Source organism: Musca autumnalis, unplaced genomic scaffold (genome assembly GCF_047663935.1).
Source record: "Musca autumnalis isolate F117 unplaced genomic scaffold, ASM4766393v1 scaffold_1, whole genome shotgun sequence".
NCBI classification, from domain to species: Eukaryota; Metazoa; Arthropoda; class Insecta; order Diptera; family Muscidae; genus Musca; species Musca autumnalis.
This window is the reverse complement of record NW_027411644.1, coordinates 72,543,428-72,558,290: the sequence shown is the minus strand read 5'-3', so window position 1 is coordinate 72,558,290 and position 14,863 is coordinate 72,543,428. Positions and strand designations below refer to the sequence as shown.

Genomic DNA, 14,863 nt, shown 5'->3' with positions numbered 1-14,863 from the left:
ATGCCACTAAAATGCTATGACGATATCACTTGAATGGCGCAACCAATTTGGTCCAAACTTTGGATCTCCTTATATTTTTTTTTCAAAATTTAGTTTAACTTCTAAAATGGCCCATATCGGTCCTCCCTAAGGGTACCTCACCCACAAAAGTTCAACATTTGTGTCTCAGTTAATTTCTAATCCAGCTTTTTGTCGGCAAGTTCAAATGTTCAAAAAGGGCAACAAAATTCTGAAAAGACCCTAAATACATTCGATCTGTCCGTAGGTGAAAGTTTCACTTCACATTGGCTGAGGGTATATCTCTGTCGGCAAAGCCGACTGACACTTTTTTACTTGTTTTTTATTGAAGCAACTTATATTCGCTGCCTCAATTACGATGGTAAAAGTTGTTTCAGGGGCAAGTCCATACCTCTTGAGAAAACAGCCCGAAGGGTGTAAAAACCCCCTATGGCACCCCCATGGTCTATGTCGGTCCATTCCTTTAACTACCTTTTCCGCAAAATTTTTGAACTTTACTCGTAATCAACATTTTTGTCGGTTCATACGACCAAAATTTTGAAACCCCCTAAATACATAAGTTTTTTGTTAAAAAAGCCGACTGATACTTTTTTACTTGTTTTCTATAAAAACATCAGAAAAAATAAAAAAAAAATATGTGGGCTCAACCGGGATTTGAACCCGGGACCTCTCGCACCCAAAGCGAGAATCATACCCCTAGACCATTGAGCCGCATGGCAACCCTGTTGAAGTATTGGAATAAGAATTAATAATTATTAAATTAAATCAGAATATTTTCAAAAATTTCCATAGTTTATTTTCTTGAAAATATTGAGTGGAAAATAAACACAAAATCACAACCGATTTTGGCAATAACAAACTGTTGTCAACTATTAGTTCGTCTTTAAACAGTTTGTTAGGTCATTATATGTGTGTGAGTTGCATTTGTTTTTTTTTTTTTTTTTTTTTTTTTGATTACAATTGACCCAAATTCAAACTCTAAAACTTGGTTAATACGCCACTCATTGCGGCTTATTAATATTCAATGCGAAATGCATTGTTTGGCCCAAAATGCGATTTCTCTTTCATTTGAAATTCTTCACCAAAATGTGTGGTGGCAACCCTTTCTATACATGGGGATGTAGCTCAGATGGTAGAGCGCTCGCTTAGCATGTGAGAGGTACGGGGATCGATGCCCCGCATCTCCAAAATGTTTTTTTTTTATTTTTATATACATATAAAAATTTTTTTTCTGCTGGTCTTTAGAGACTCCCATCTTATCGTCCATAATTTTTTTTTGTCTTTCTAAAGACTGTGTGTTTTATCCATCACAACCTGAAATCACCTTCTATTTTATTCCACCTCCCTCCTTTAAAAATAAAAACAACAATGTTTAAAGATTTATTTTTTTTTGTAGTTATGATTTTTTATTTTTATGAAAGTAGTTTTCTTTCTCTGCTTCTGCTTCCAATAACCGTCACTCTTTTGCACAAAAAAAGTTTCGGTTATACAATGTGATGTGTGTGTACGTCGTTTGTTTGTTAAGTTTTTTGTTTATTTTGTTTTTAAGAATAATATTAGTTAGTTTGTTTTGCTTTGTTTTGTTTTGTTTTTAGTGTACTTTGTAATAATATAATTTTTTAAATATATATATAATCATCGTCTTCCTTATCTATCATTCATTATTTTTTTATCATCAATCAATCATTCATTAAAATGTTATAACAAAAAAGAGAGATTTAGTTTCTTGTTTTTCTTTTGTTTATAATAATTATAGTTGTTGTTGCTGTGGTTTGTTTGTTTTGTTGTTAATTTCTATAAAATAAAGGGAAATTATTACAAAAAATACGCTTAAAAATAAAACTAATTATTTTATAATAAAAAATATTTGATTTTTTTCAAAATTTTTCCTTTTTATTTACAAGCAAAACAATTTTTTGTTTTCTAATTTTTGAAAAACCCCTGTAAAAATGTTTCTCATTAAAAAAAAAATACATAAGCTTAGACAAAATACGTTAAACAATTAAACAAACATTGGAAAAGAAATTAGCAAATAATATTAAATTGCTAATTGGCTTACAAATTAAAACAGATTTACAGAAATTTTATATATATTTTTTGTTGTTGTTTAATAATAATAAGAACAATTATTGAACGGATTACAAGAGTGGTTTGTTTGTTTGTTTGTGTGTGTGAAAGCAATATATGAAATTTGCACTTTACATTATTATTTAGAGCCTTAAAAACAAACATGTCCACAAATAAACTAAAATATGTATGTATATAATAAAAATTATTAATAATAAAATACCATTAACATTATAATCATCATCTTCATCATTATCTTCCGTTTTGCCTTGTCTTCTCTTACACAAAAAAAAAATAAAATAAATTTTAAAACTGTTTTTTTGTTAAATTAAAAATATATTATTTTTTATATATATGTATAAGTATATATAGCTGTTGTTGTAATTATAATAATGTTTAAATTTTCTTTTTTGCTTTTTTATTTTTAATTAATAGAATATTTTGTTTTTTTATATATATTTATAGAGATATTTTTAAACTTAATAACAATTACACATTGGTTAATTAGTATTTTTTTGTTTTCTTTTTTTTTCTTCTTCTTTCGTATGTATGTATATGTGTATATAATAAATATATTTATATAAGTATGTATAGATTTTGAAACTTTTTGTTTTATTTTTTTTCATATTTATAAAGTTTATATACAGGGTGTCACAATATGAGTGACTAAAAATGAAGAGAAAATAAATCGAGCAGTGATAGCTCACAGAAATTAGTGACAAGTTACACAAAATATCCTTACCCCGATTTTGGGAGTCAAAATGGTATCCAAAAAACGTGGTCTTAAGAAATCGTTTAAAATTGAGAGCTCTTTTCATGGTAAAAAAAGAGCTAGGTGAAGATTAACTGATGTATCCAGGGCAATAAATAAAAATTCCGTGCGCAATTTGTGCCCTTTCCCCAATTTCACAATTTTTTGTTTCCAAATTTATGTCCGATTCGGCGAGAATATTCCATAATTTTAGCAAAAGCAAAGTTTAGTTTAGCAAAGTTTTCAAATTCCGAATTTTAAAAAATTTCACGTTTTAAAATTATTTTCTGTCCGGAAAATTCCGGGGGAATTATTCATGATTGTCCTGATCATGAACTTCCAGACAAATCAGTAGAAGTTAATATCTCCAATTTTGCCTAGATCTTCACACTATTAATGCGAAAGTGCTAGAAGGGCAGTATTTCAACGTTCGTCCTTCTGAGGGCATATTTTTTATTGCCTTATAATGCCACCTATACTTGAAAATTTACCATATTAGGCATGTTATGTGAAAAAAGTAATTTGATGAGTATACTTTTAGGCACAATAAAGAAACCAGTTGTAAAATTTCAAAAGGGGAGATTTTCTTTTAAAATTTCTGTAATGTGATTTAAGGAGATATTAATCAAAGTAAATTGGAATGGGTTAAAATTTTCTTAGGAAATAAAATAAGGGGTCGATTATCGATAACAATTATCGTTGAGTGGCCAGTTGTCAAAATTACTTTTTGTATGGCAACCTTCAACTGAAGTGACGAAACTCAGTTGACGAACCGGTTATTTTTTCAGCAACCAGTTATTTTCAGTTGCAGTAAATATTTTCGAAGAAACAAGAAGTAAAATTGAAAGAAAAAAAAACATTTTCTCAACAATTGTTGATTCTTTGCATGATTAATTAATTTTGTGTATCAAAAGTATGGTGAAAATAACTACAAAGCAACAGTTTGAAATATTAATTGTTAAATTGATTCAAATCCAAACTTAGCCCGAGGAGTTCGGGCTTTTGGTGAAACCAAAGCCACAGCAGATGAGGCGTGGAGGTCCATTTCGGACAGTTTAAACAGCCATGGACCTCTGACACGAACACCAGAAGAGTGGCAGAGAGTCTGGATTCACTTTAAAGCTAAGTTGAAGAAGAAAATGACTCAAAATAAAAGAAACTTCAACGCCACTTGTGGTGGTCCATCGGAAAAAGTGTGTTTATCGCCTTTGGAGCAGACAGAAGCAAATCTTTTGCAAATGAATTTGGTGACAAATCCTGCAGGTTCCACTTATGGTATTTTGGAATCATGGAATGAAGATGAAATGGAAATAATGTCAAATTTTGAAGCGGAACAAGTCGTAGTTGTTTTGTCTTTTTTCCTCCTCCGTCAACTTCGAAACGATCCAATTTTGGCACAATTTGTCCTCTATCAAGTGGGCAACTTCCTTCAATACGTTCGACAATGTAGACTGAGCCATGCAATTGTTGTAATCATTGCCATGGGACTTTTGGAAACTTCCCTCCGCAAAAAATCTCAACGCGGCGCACACTTTTAAAAGTGGGGTATTGCTGTTAATCTGTAACTTTCTTCGAAGTCATCCTTTAACGTTTCCACAATGTAAACTACGGCATCCTTTGGTAATCGAAAATACGCCTTAAAACTAAAATAATTTACTGATTATACAGATCATTCCAACATGAGCTTCAACTTAAAGTGCATATGGCAATTCCAATGGACGCGACTTGCCCCTCAAATTTCTTCTAATAGATGCCATGTCATGTACATTTTCTTCATCATCAAAAAAAAATTCTACTAAACTTATTTTGAAAAAGTTTTTTTTTGGCGAATTGTGCCTTTTGGATTTTAGAGCTCACAAGTTTGAAAAAAAAACACTAATCGATAACACGTTTATCGACAACCCAGTTGGGTTGATAACAATGATACAACATTTCATTTCAGTTATGCTGACAATTGACAACGCAACTCAAGTTTAGTGGTAATGCAAAATCGACCCCTAAGACTCGATAGCTCATAGAAATAATTTTACATAACAATTTTACAAACCTAATTGAGTTATCGATAAAATAAACCAATCTGGCCAATAGAATGGTTCCCAAAGTCCCGGTCCACACTAAGAGTAATCTCACTGAAATTTTGATATGAAATTTAAAAGAAAATATAAAATAAAACGGTCTGATAGTTTCATATGAATATTGCAACAAAGCAAAATTGCAGAACACATGAAAGCGTGTACACTAGTAGATTCTTGAAATTATCAGGGCAATCATGAATATTTCCCTAGGACTTTTCCGCACGGAATATATTTTTAAAAAGTGAAATTATTTTAAAACCAACTTTTTAAAACATTGCTAATTATGCAATATTCTCGCTGAATCGACAAAAATAGTCCCATTTTGGATATAAATATGGAAATAAAAAATTCTGAAATTGGGGAAAAGGAAAAAATTCCGCACGGAATTTTTATTCGTGATTGCCCTGTATGTGGTTTTCCTAAAAAAAAAAATTCAAAATTTCATGTCAAAATTTCATTGAAATTACTTTAGTGTGGATCGGGAAAATTCAAGATTGTTTAAAAATCGCTTTAAAGGGCGGAGGTAATTCCGCCTGGAAAAGGCTAATGGTGCGAAAATACGAGAAAAGTCGTTTTTTTCAAAATTCGTTTAAGGACTTTAAAAATTCAAGAATAATTGTTATTATTAAATGTGTTGCAACGCCATCTACCCTGCAAAATTTGACAATCAATATTATCGGAGGAAGGCACATTTATAGGCATACTTTTAGGCGGAATATTGAAACTAAACCCAGGCTTGCTGAGGGCAAGAGAAGAAATGGGTAAACTTCCAAAATGCAGTTCAAAACGGAGAACTAACTAAGCGCAGCATTTGGGATGTGTCATTTAGAGCCCACATAATAAAAAAGTGTATCAGTTCTAATATTTTTTCCCCTTCTAATATCTTTTAAACTCAAATCATTTTTCATAAAATGGAAAATAGTGTTAGTTTTACTGACTTTCTTATTTGAGAGACTTATGTGAGAGACCCAATAATGAGTCTCAGCCCTAGGACTTTACATAGGCAAAACAAAAGGTTGTTTTTCAAAGCCAATAAAATTGTTTCTAGCAAATACAAATCACAAAACACATTTATCAGCCCAATCATGAACAACTCCCCGTGAGTTTTCTCACTTTCTCCCTTAAGTTGAAGCGGCAGAAAGCCAAATCTCACGGGGAGTTTACCTTCATGATCGCCCTGTATATCTTATTACATAAACATGTACTAGATTTATATAGATGACGTAAGATATCGAGGCCTTCTATAAATTTGGAGTTTTTCTGCATGAATGAAAAATTACCAAGCTTTTCTTTAAGCCATTTTTAGACAATCAGCTTTCTTTAGATCATGGAAGAAATCTAGTTCTATGTGTCTTGGAGGCAATATATTTGATTTTGAAAATGGAAAAATGTTTTAGAGACAATAGAAACGTTCTAGAACTTTGAAAGTAGAAGATCATCTAATGGCAATACAAGACCTCCTAATGTTTAGAAGGGCCCCTTGACCCCCTAAATAGACGAGAAGACGTCTAAGTCGTCTGATGCCAATTTGTTAGGAATTTGAAGTTCCAGAAGTGACACACAGTAAATGATCTGCAGGCCACATATTTTAACTACCCTAACTAACTACCCTATCTAAAAAGCAAAAGCTTCTAATGAATACATTTAAAAACGCCTCTGCCGAAGGTATTTTAGAGACAAAGGAAGAATCAATATCCTGTGCCTCAATATCCATCCGGTACCTCAAGATCTTCCGCGGGTTTATTTTGCACAAAAAATTCACCGTGAATTTTGTCTTTCCTCCGTTTCAACTTACAGGTTAGAGTGAGAAATCTTTCGGGGAATTTACATTCAGAATAATCCTCTTTCAAATATTATGAAAGCCTCCGCGTTCTAAGTACAAGAGACGTTGTCTATATTTTAAAAATGCAAGAAGGTTAGAGGAAAGAGAAGACTAGTAGGTCTTGAACTAGCAAAATATATAGCCTATTTGTTTTCGAAAGGTTACAGATGATTTTAACAAGTAAAAAAAGTTTCAGTCGCCTCCGTCAAAGATATACCCTCAGCCTGTGTGAATCGAAACTTTAGTCTATGGACAGATCGAATACCGGCTACACAAGCAAAATCATTCCCCCACGAATTATATATTTAAAGGGGGTTTCAGAATTTTGTGGCAACAATTTTTAACTTTTAGTGGAAAGCTATGCCCCATTTTCGAACTTCCAATTGTGTTTGGACAAAATATTACGTGAAACAAAATTTGGACCAAATCGGTTGCTCCGAGCGAAAAAATTGTTAACTTTTGTGGGGGAGGTACCAGAATGAGTGTGGACCAATAAACATCATCTTCGAACCTTATCTCAGAATCGCAGAAATGTTAGGCTGACTTCCGTATTGTCAGTTGCTTTGTATTCATGCATGAAACTAGGGGTTCTTAAATCGAGTTCCATACTAGAGTAATTTTATGAAACTGCACTAGTGGGGAACTCGATCTAAGAACAAGAACATGCACAAATACAAAGCAACTGACGTTTCGGAAGTCAGCCTTACGATACGCGAAGTTTAGACCAACGCAGTGTATCCGTTTCGAGAGTGGTCTTGCCCACAAAGCCCTAGATATGGTGTCCCTAGGGGTTATTTACAGCTTTTACGGTCGTTATCTCAGGAGGTATTGTTTTGCACCCGAAAAAATAGGGGCCCCCTGAACCTCCTGTTGTAAAAAATCAATTCAAGAGCAAGTCATTTCTGAAAAAGTTTTCAAACTTTAGTGTGTACCCGGACAAGTGGACTATATCCGTCCAATTTCGAACCTGATCTATGTCTGTTAGAAGTATTACGTTGTGCAAAGGTTATACCGTTGAGAGTTATCGTGTGAACCATATGTGCAAAAAATGTTGAACTTTTGTGGGGAAGTTACCCGAGGGAGTCGCCCCTCTTCGAAGTTGATCCAAGTTTGGACAAATTTTGGACCGATTCGGTTGATTTGTTCGTGAGTTATCGTGCACTTCAAACAGGCGAACGGACATGGCTAAACCGACAACAAATTGTCTGCAACGGATTTCGTCCAAACATACTTGAGGTCTAAAACCATTATTTCGATGGGACACAGTTTGGTCGTATAAAAGTCTATAGCCAAAGGCTGAGGGTTTAGTTGTTCTACGTATAGAGAAGGCATCAAGGTTAAGAAGACTTATTTTTCATATACAGGGCAATCATGAATAAAAATTCCGTGCGGAATTTTTTCCCTTTCCCCAATATCACATTTTTTCATTTCCATATTTTTGTCCAAAAGGGAATATTTTTGTCGATTCGGCGAAAATATAACATAATTAAATGATTATAGTAGGTTTTCAACTTTTAAAATGTTGATTTTGAAAGAATTTCACTTTTTAAAATTATTTTCCGTGCGGAAAATTCCGAGGGAAATATTCATGATTGCCCTGATAGACTTTCTAAGGCTAATATAACGCCTCTGCTATTCGAAAGACATTCAACGACGTCTTTTAAGTACAGGAGGTGATGTTTAGTTTTTTTTTCTAAAAATCTCTTGTCCCCCTAGTTTTGCTCCTTAAGAATTTCTACTGTTTTTATTAAAGGCATAAGTTCTACCTTTATTTGGAGTGTTGCGTGGTCTTCGTTTATAAAACACTCTTCAGGATCTTTTTAGCTTATTAATCTTTCTTTTGGGAGTCAAAAAGTATACGTTTTTACTTGAATTCATTAGAAACGAAAAAGACAAAGAATACAAGCATCTTTTGACTCTGTATAATTCGTTTGTCTATAAAAAATTCTTCTGGTAGCCTCTAATGAACCCCATTTAGTCTATAAAAACCTACTAAGGAAACTCAGTTCTCATCGCCATAAAGTCCAATTTTTGTTGGACTAAGGCGGGTTGTGCGATCTTCATTTTAAAAACACCTTTCAGCTTTTAGATTCTTGGGCTATCTATAAAAATAAGTCGTCTATTTTCTTTTGGTAGCCTATAATGAACGCTATTCAGTCGTCTATAAAGACAACTTTTTGATCGGCTATGAAAACTCTCTTCTGATCGTCTATAAAGACTGTTTTGTGGGGATGTATTGAAATTCCTTTTTGGGCTGTGTCTAAAAGCTTCGTCCTACTCGCTTACAAAGACTCCTATCAACTCACCTATAAAGACTCGCTTAAGCAGGAGTCTCACCGAAATAAGAATTTAAAATAAGTTGACGAAAGTCTAAGAGACCTCATGTTTTAGCTTGACTATAAAAACTCCCTGCTTTAGCATCGTGATAGACACTACTCCCTGCTTCAGAAAATCTATATACAGAACAATTATGAATGTCAAATCCCCGTGTGTTTTCTCACTTACTCCTTTAAGTTGAAACGGCAGAAATGCAAAACTCAGGGGAAGTTGACATTCATAATCGCCCTGATAGACTTACAAGTTAAGTTCTTATTCCAAGACAAAGCATACCTGCTCCAGTTTGTTTATAAAGACTCCCTGCTTCATATAGTCTATAAAGACCCACTCGTATATAAAGGTTAATAGCTTCAGCTCGTCTATAAAGACTATCTGTTTCAGTTAGTCTACTCAATATAGTCTGTCTGATTTAGCTCATCTATAAAGTCTCCATGCTTCAGTTGTTCGTCTATAAAGAGCTCCTGCTTTATCTCGTCTATATAGACTTCCTGCTTCAGTTTGTCTGTACAGAATGCATACTATAAAGACTGCCTGATTCATCCCGTGTTTAAGAATTGATCTTCATCTAGTTCATCTAGCCCACCGATTCAAATCGTCTTTAAAGACTCCCTCCATCGACTCGTTTAATTTTGTATAGTCTTGTTTATATAGTTCCACATTAAGACGACTACCATCAACTCTTCTATAAAAAGATTCCCTACTGCTTCTTTCAAAATACGCCCTTAAAAAGCACTCCTTTACTCGCCTTACAAAACACAATTGTGGTCATTTAATACTTTCTTCTTCATTTCCCTGTAGTCGACTATATCTGCTTTTCTGTAGGTTATAACTGGTACCCGTACGTCACAATTTTATTTTGGTCGCCTTAACACAACCTCTTGTTCTCCCTACGACATTCATTTTTAGTAATCTTTAGGCTGCCTTTTTGATTCCCATTGTATCGCCCATAAATGCTGTCTTTGGTCATTTATAAAGTTGGCCTGTGAGGACAATAATAAAAAGGTACCCTTTTCAAGTAGAGGGCAAAAATGGTTCATTCATATAGGTTTGAAAGTATTTCTATGACAAAAAAAGGAGTTCAACATATATAGATCCCTCCACTGGAATTATGATGTTTCCCTTACTTTATCTCTTGACCCAAATAAGTTTAAATTTGCTTCTAAATCATTTCTTTGGACTATCACCCCTAAATTTATGTTCCGCATTTCATTGTTACGACGTTCATTTTGTCACACCCTGTTTATAAGAGATTAATTAATATTTTGTAAGCTACACAATATAGAAGAATTTCTTCTTGTTCTTCTATTCTTTTCTCAAAAGTAAACAAAAAGTTAAGGGAAAAAAGCTTAAGTAAAAGTTACTTTTGTTTGTTTTCTGTAGCCATTTCTAGGTTTAGCGTTTCTTCTTCATCTTCTTCTTCTTCTTTATGTCTTCAAACTAACATTACATGTTAAAAAAAATAGTTGTTTGTTGATTTTAAATATTATTTTTAAACGCTTGTTTTAAGGATAGTGTTAATAAATTTCTTACTATTTTTTTTTTCGGAATACTGTTGTAATTTTTTTCTTAATATTTTTTTTTTTGTTTTGTTGATTTTTTGTTTCACAGATTTCTAATCCTACTTAACATTTATACAAGAAAAAAGTAATGATTTATTAATATCATTATCACCCCGGGGTCACACAACACTTTGCAATATAGGTTAGGTGTGTATCAGTGTGTGTGTGGGGGGGGTGGTGTTTAAATACAAAATACAATTTTACAATAATCTTCATTTGGAGCGAATGAAGTATAGGGGAGGAGATAGAGAGAGGAAAATATTCAATATAATTTCTCATAGATTCCATATATAATTTGTTTTTTTTTTTTTGTTTATAACATTTTGAAACAAAATTTTCGTTGCCTTTTTTTTGTTTGAAAAATTCATCATTTTTAGATTTTTTTGTTTTGCTCTGCATGGCATGGTTTTACGGCATTCTCAACATTAAACTAATGAGTATATAAATATTTTTTTATATATAGATGTATAAATTACACACAATTACATAATACATAATCGTTATATAATAATAAAAATGTTGGTTTTTTTGTTTTTGTTTTTCATACAAATCACTTTTAATCACTTTAGGCTGTTTTGCTTAGCAGCAGCAAACGGCATCATCAGTTGTGCTGCTTGGCCAGCCATCTTTCAGGGTTTTAGTTTTCATGTTTTACTTTTTTCATCTTCTTCTTCGTTTCCTTATTTAGTTTAAGTACTTTCTACACTTTTTGGAACCACATGAGCAGGGTATTTTCTCATCTTCAAAGGGGAATTTGTAATCATAGGTTAACTCCTCACCCTGGACAATGCGTCGCAGGGCAAAAATGATAATGTGTTTATGACCGAGAATATCCACAACTTTGGAATAGCAATTGGGCTGGAAGAGGGAAGAGAAACAAAATTACAATTATTAATAAAATTAAAAATTGTTATCCTAAGTAAGAAGGAGAAAGAATCCTCTTCCCATGGAACTGTGGAGAATATGAAGCAGTTTGTTTTCAACTTACCTCACACGAATGATTTATAAACCGGGCTGCATTGCCTCGCATGGTGGCATCAACAACTAAATTATCATCGATTTTGAACATATAACAACCAATGCCACGGCTATTATAGTAGCGTTCACGTTGATCTGTCAAGGTGGAACGTATCAATTCACCAGCATATTCGATGACCATTTCACCTGGTAAGAATAAAAGGGGAATTAAGAAATAACAATTCTAAAAATGACTACAATAAAAACTAAATGGAGTCTTTCTTTATAGACGAGCGGAAGGGTGCTTTTATAGATGAGCGAAAAGAAGTCTTTAAATAAATAAAATAAATTAAAAGCTGAAGGAAGTCTTTATAGACGAACGGAATGCGATACTTTATAGACCAACTAAAGGGAATCTTTAAAGCGAGCTGGTGATCGTCTTTATAGACGAGCCGAAGGCAGTCGTTATAGACGTGCAGAAGGTTAGTTCTTCAGAGTGTCCTTGGGACACTCATTTCTATAGAAAAAATTCCTCGCGTCACTGATGACACTTTTCTAAAAAAAAAAAAATCTAAAGGTCGCTGAGGGCACTTCTTTATTAAAAAATTCTCAAGACACTCTTTTCAATAGAAAAAATTTCTCAGGTCACGGAGGACGATTACTTATTGCATCGTCTTTACGGTGATCGTCTTTATAGACGAGCCGAAGGCAGTCGTTATAGACGTGCAGAAGGTTAGTTCTTCAGAGTGTCCTTGGGACACTCATTTCTATAGAAAAAATTCATCGCGTCACTGATGACACTTTTTTCTATAGAAAAAAATCTAAAGGTCGCTGTGGGCACTTCTTTATTAAAAAATTCTCAAGACACTCTTTTCAATAGAAAAAAATTATCAAGTCACGGAGGACGATTATTTATTGCATCGTCTCTACGGTAATCGTCTTTATAGACGAGCCGAAGGCAGTCGTTATAGACGTGCAGAAGGTTAGTTCTTCAGAGTGTCCTTGGGACACTCATTTCTATAGAAAAAATTCCTCGCGTCACAGATGACACTTTTTTCTATAGAAAAAAAATCCACAGGTCGCTGAGGGCACTTCTTTATTAAAAAATTCTCAAGACACTCTTTTCAATAGAACAAATTTCTCAGGTCACGGAGACGATTATTTATTGCAAAAGAAATCTCACTGAGGACATTTTTTCTATTGGAAAAAATCCTCAGTAACCTAAGGATGTTTTTTTTTCTACAGAATTTTTTCTCAGTAACCTAAGGATAGTTTTCCTATAGAAAAATTTCCTAAGTTTCTTTTCTATAAAAAAAATGCTCAGTGACCTGAGAATGGTTTTTTACTGTAGAAAAAATTTCCTCAGTAACCTGAGTATGGGTTTTTTTCTATAGAAAAAATTTCTCAGTAACCTGAGGATGGCTTTTTTCTATAGAAAAATTTCCTCATTGTCCTGAAGCTGGTTTGTTCTACAGAAACAATTTCCTCAGTTCTTTTACAGAAAAAAATTTCCTCAATAAACGAACCTGAGGATAGTTTTTTCTAGAGAAAAAATTTTATAGAAAATTTTTTTCGATAGAAAAAATTTCCTCAGTAATCTGAGGTTGGTTTTTTCTATAGAAAAAATTTCCCCAGTAAATTAAGTAAATGTCCTCAGTAATCTGAGGATGTTTTTTTCTATAGAAAAACTGCCTTATAAACCTGAAGATGTTTTTTTCTAGTAGTCAAAGGATGTTTTTTTCTATTGGAGAAATTTCCTCAGTAATTTAAAGATAATTTTTTTTTTATACCAAAAATTTCCTCAGTAACCTGAAGACGGCTTTTTCTATAAAAATTTCCTCAGTAATATGAGGATGGTTCTTTCAATAGAAAAAATTTCCTCAGTAATCTGAGGATGGTAGAAAAAAATTTCCTCAGTAACATGAGGATGGTTTTTTCTATAGAAAAAAATTTAGTAACCTGAGGATGGTTTTTTAGAGAAAAAATTTCCTTAGAAACCTGAAACCTCAGAAACCTGAAGATGTTTTTTGTTCTGTAGAAAAAAATTCCTCAGGAACCAGAGGACGGTACTTTCTATCGAAAAAAAAGTTCATCAGTAACCTGATGATGGTTTTTTCTATAGCAAAAATTTCCTAAGCAATCTGAGGATGGTTTTTTCTATAGAAACAAATTTCATCAGTAACCTGAGGATGGGTTTTTCGATAGAAAAAATTTTCTCAGAAACATGAGGATGGTTTTTTTCTATAGAAACAATATCTTCAGTAATCTGATGATGTTTTTTTCTATAGAAAAAATTACCTAAGCAATCTGAGGATGGTTTTTTCTATAGAAAAAAATTCTTCAGAAATCTGAGGATGGTTTTTTTCTATAGAAAAAATTTCCTCAGTAATCTGAGGATGGGTTTTTCAATCGAAAAAAGTTCCTCAGTAATCTGAGGATGGTTTTTTTCTATTGAAAAAAATTCCTCAGAAACCTGATGATGTTTTTTCTGTAGAAAAAAATTCTCCGGAACCTGAGGATGGTTTTTTCTATAGAAAAAATTTCCTCAGTAACCTGAGGATGGTTTTTTCTATACAAATAACCCTTAGTAACATGAGGATGGTTTTTTCTATACAAAAAAAATTCCTCAGAAACCTGAAGATGTTTTTTCTGTAGAAAAAATCCTCTGGAACCTGAGGATGGTTTTTTCGTATAGAAAAAATTTCCTCAGTAACCTGAGGATGGCTTTTTCGTATAGAAAAAATTTCCTCAGAAACATGAGGATGGTTTTTTCTATAGAAAAAATTTCTTCAGTAATCTGATGATGGTTTTTTCTATAGAAAAAATTTCCTAAGCAATCTGAGTATGGTTTTTTCTATAGAAAAAATTTCTTCAGTAATCTGATGATGGTTTTTTCTATAGCAAAAATTTCCTAAGCAATCTGAGGATGGTTTTTTCTATAGAAAAAATTTCATCAGTAACCTGAGGATGGTTTTTTCTATAGAAACAAATTTCATTAGTTACCTGAGGATGGGTTTTTCGATAGAAAAAATTTCCTTAGAAACATGAGGATGGTTTCTTTTTTATAGAAACAATTTCTTCAGTAATCTGATGATGGTTTTTTCTATAGAAAAAAATTCCTAAGCAATCTGAGGATTGTTTTTTCTATAGAAAAAATTTCCTCAGTAATCTGAGGATGGTTTTTTCTATAGAAAAAAATTCCTCAGCAATCTTAGGATGGTTTTTTCTATAGGAAAAAAGAATTCCTCAATAATCTGAGGATAGTTTTTTCTATAGA

The 14,863-nt window shown here is 32.8% G+C and overlaps 1 protein-coding gene and 1 non-coding gene across 2 annotated transcripts in view; both read right to left on the bottom strand.

The window, feature by feature from the left end:
* Positions 1 to 657: 657 nt before the first annotated feature.
* On the bottom strand, positions 658 to 729 carry TRNAP-UGG (transfer RNA proline (anticodon UGG)). The gene has a single exon. It is a non-coding gene; the product is annotated as a tRNA-Pro (tRNA).
* Positions 730 to 11,312: 10,583 nt separating this feature from the next.
* Positions 11,313 to 14,863, bottom strand: part of trx (histone lysine N-methyltransferase trithorax) — a 47,786-nt gene continuing 44,235 nt past the window's right edge. Inside the window, exons 7-8 of the mRNA XM_073981081.1 lie at positions 11,618 to 11,793; positions 11,313 to 11,487 (exon numbers count right to left, since the gene is read on the bottom strand). Coding sequence (XP_073837182.1) covers positions 11,314 to 11,487; positions 11,618 to 11,793 — 350 coding nt within the window. The 3' untranslated portion in view covers position 11,313. The remainder of the gene's footprint in view (positions 11,488 to 11,617; positions 11,794 to 14,863) is intronic.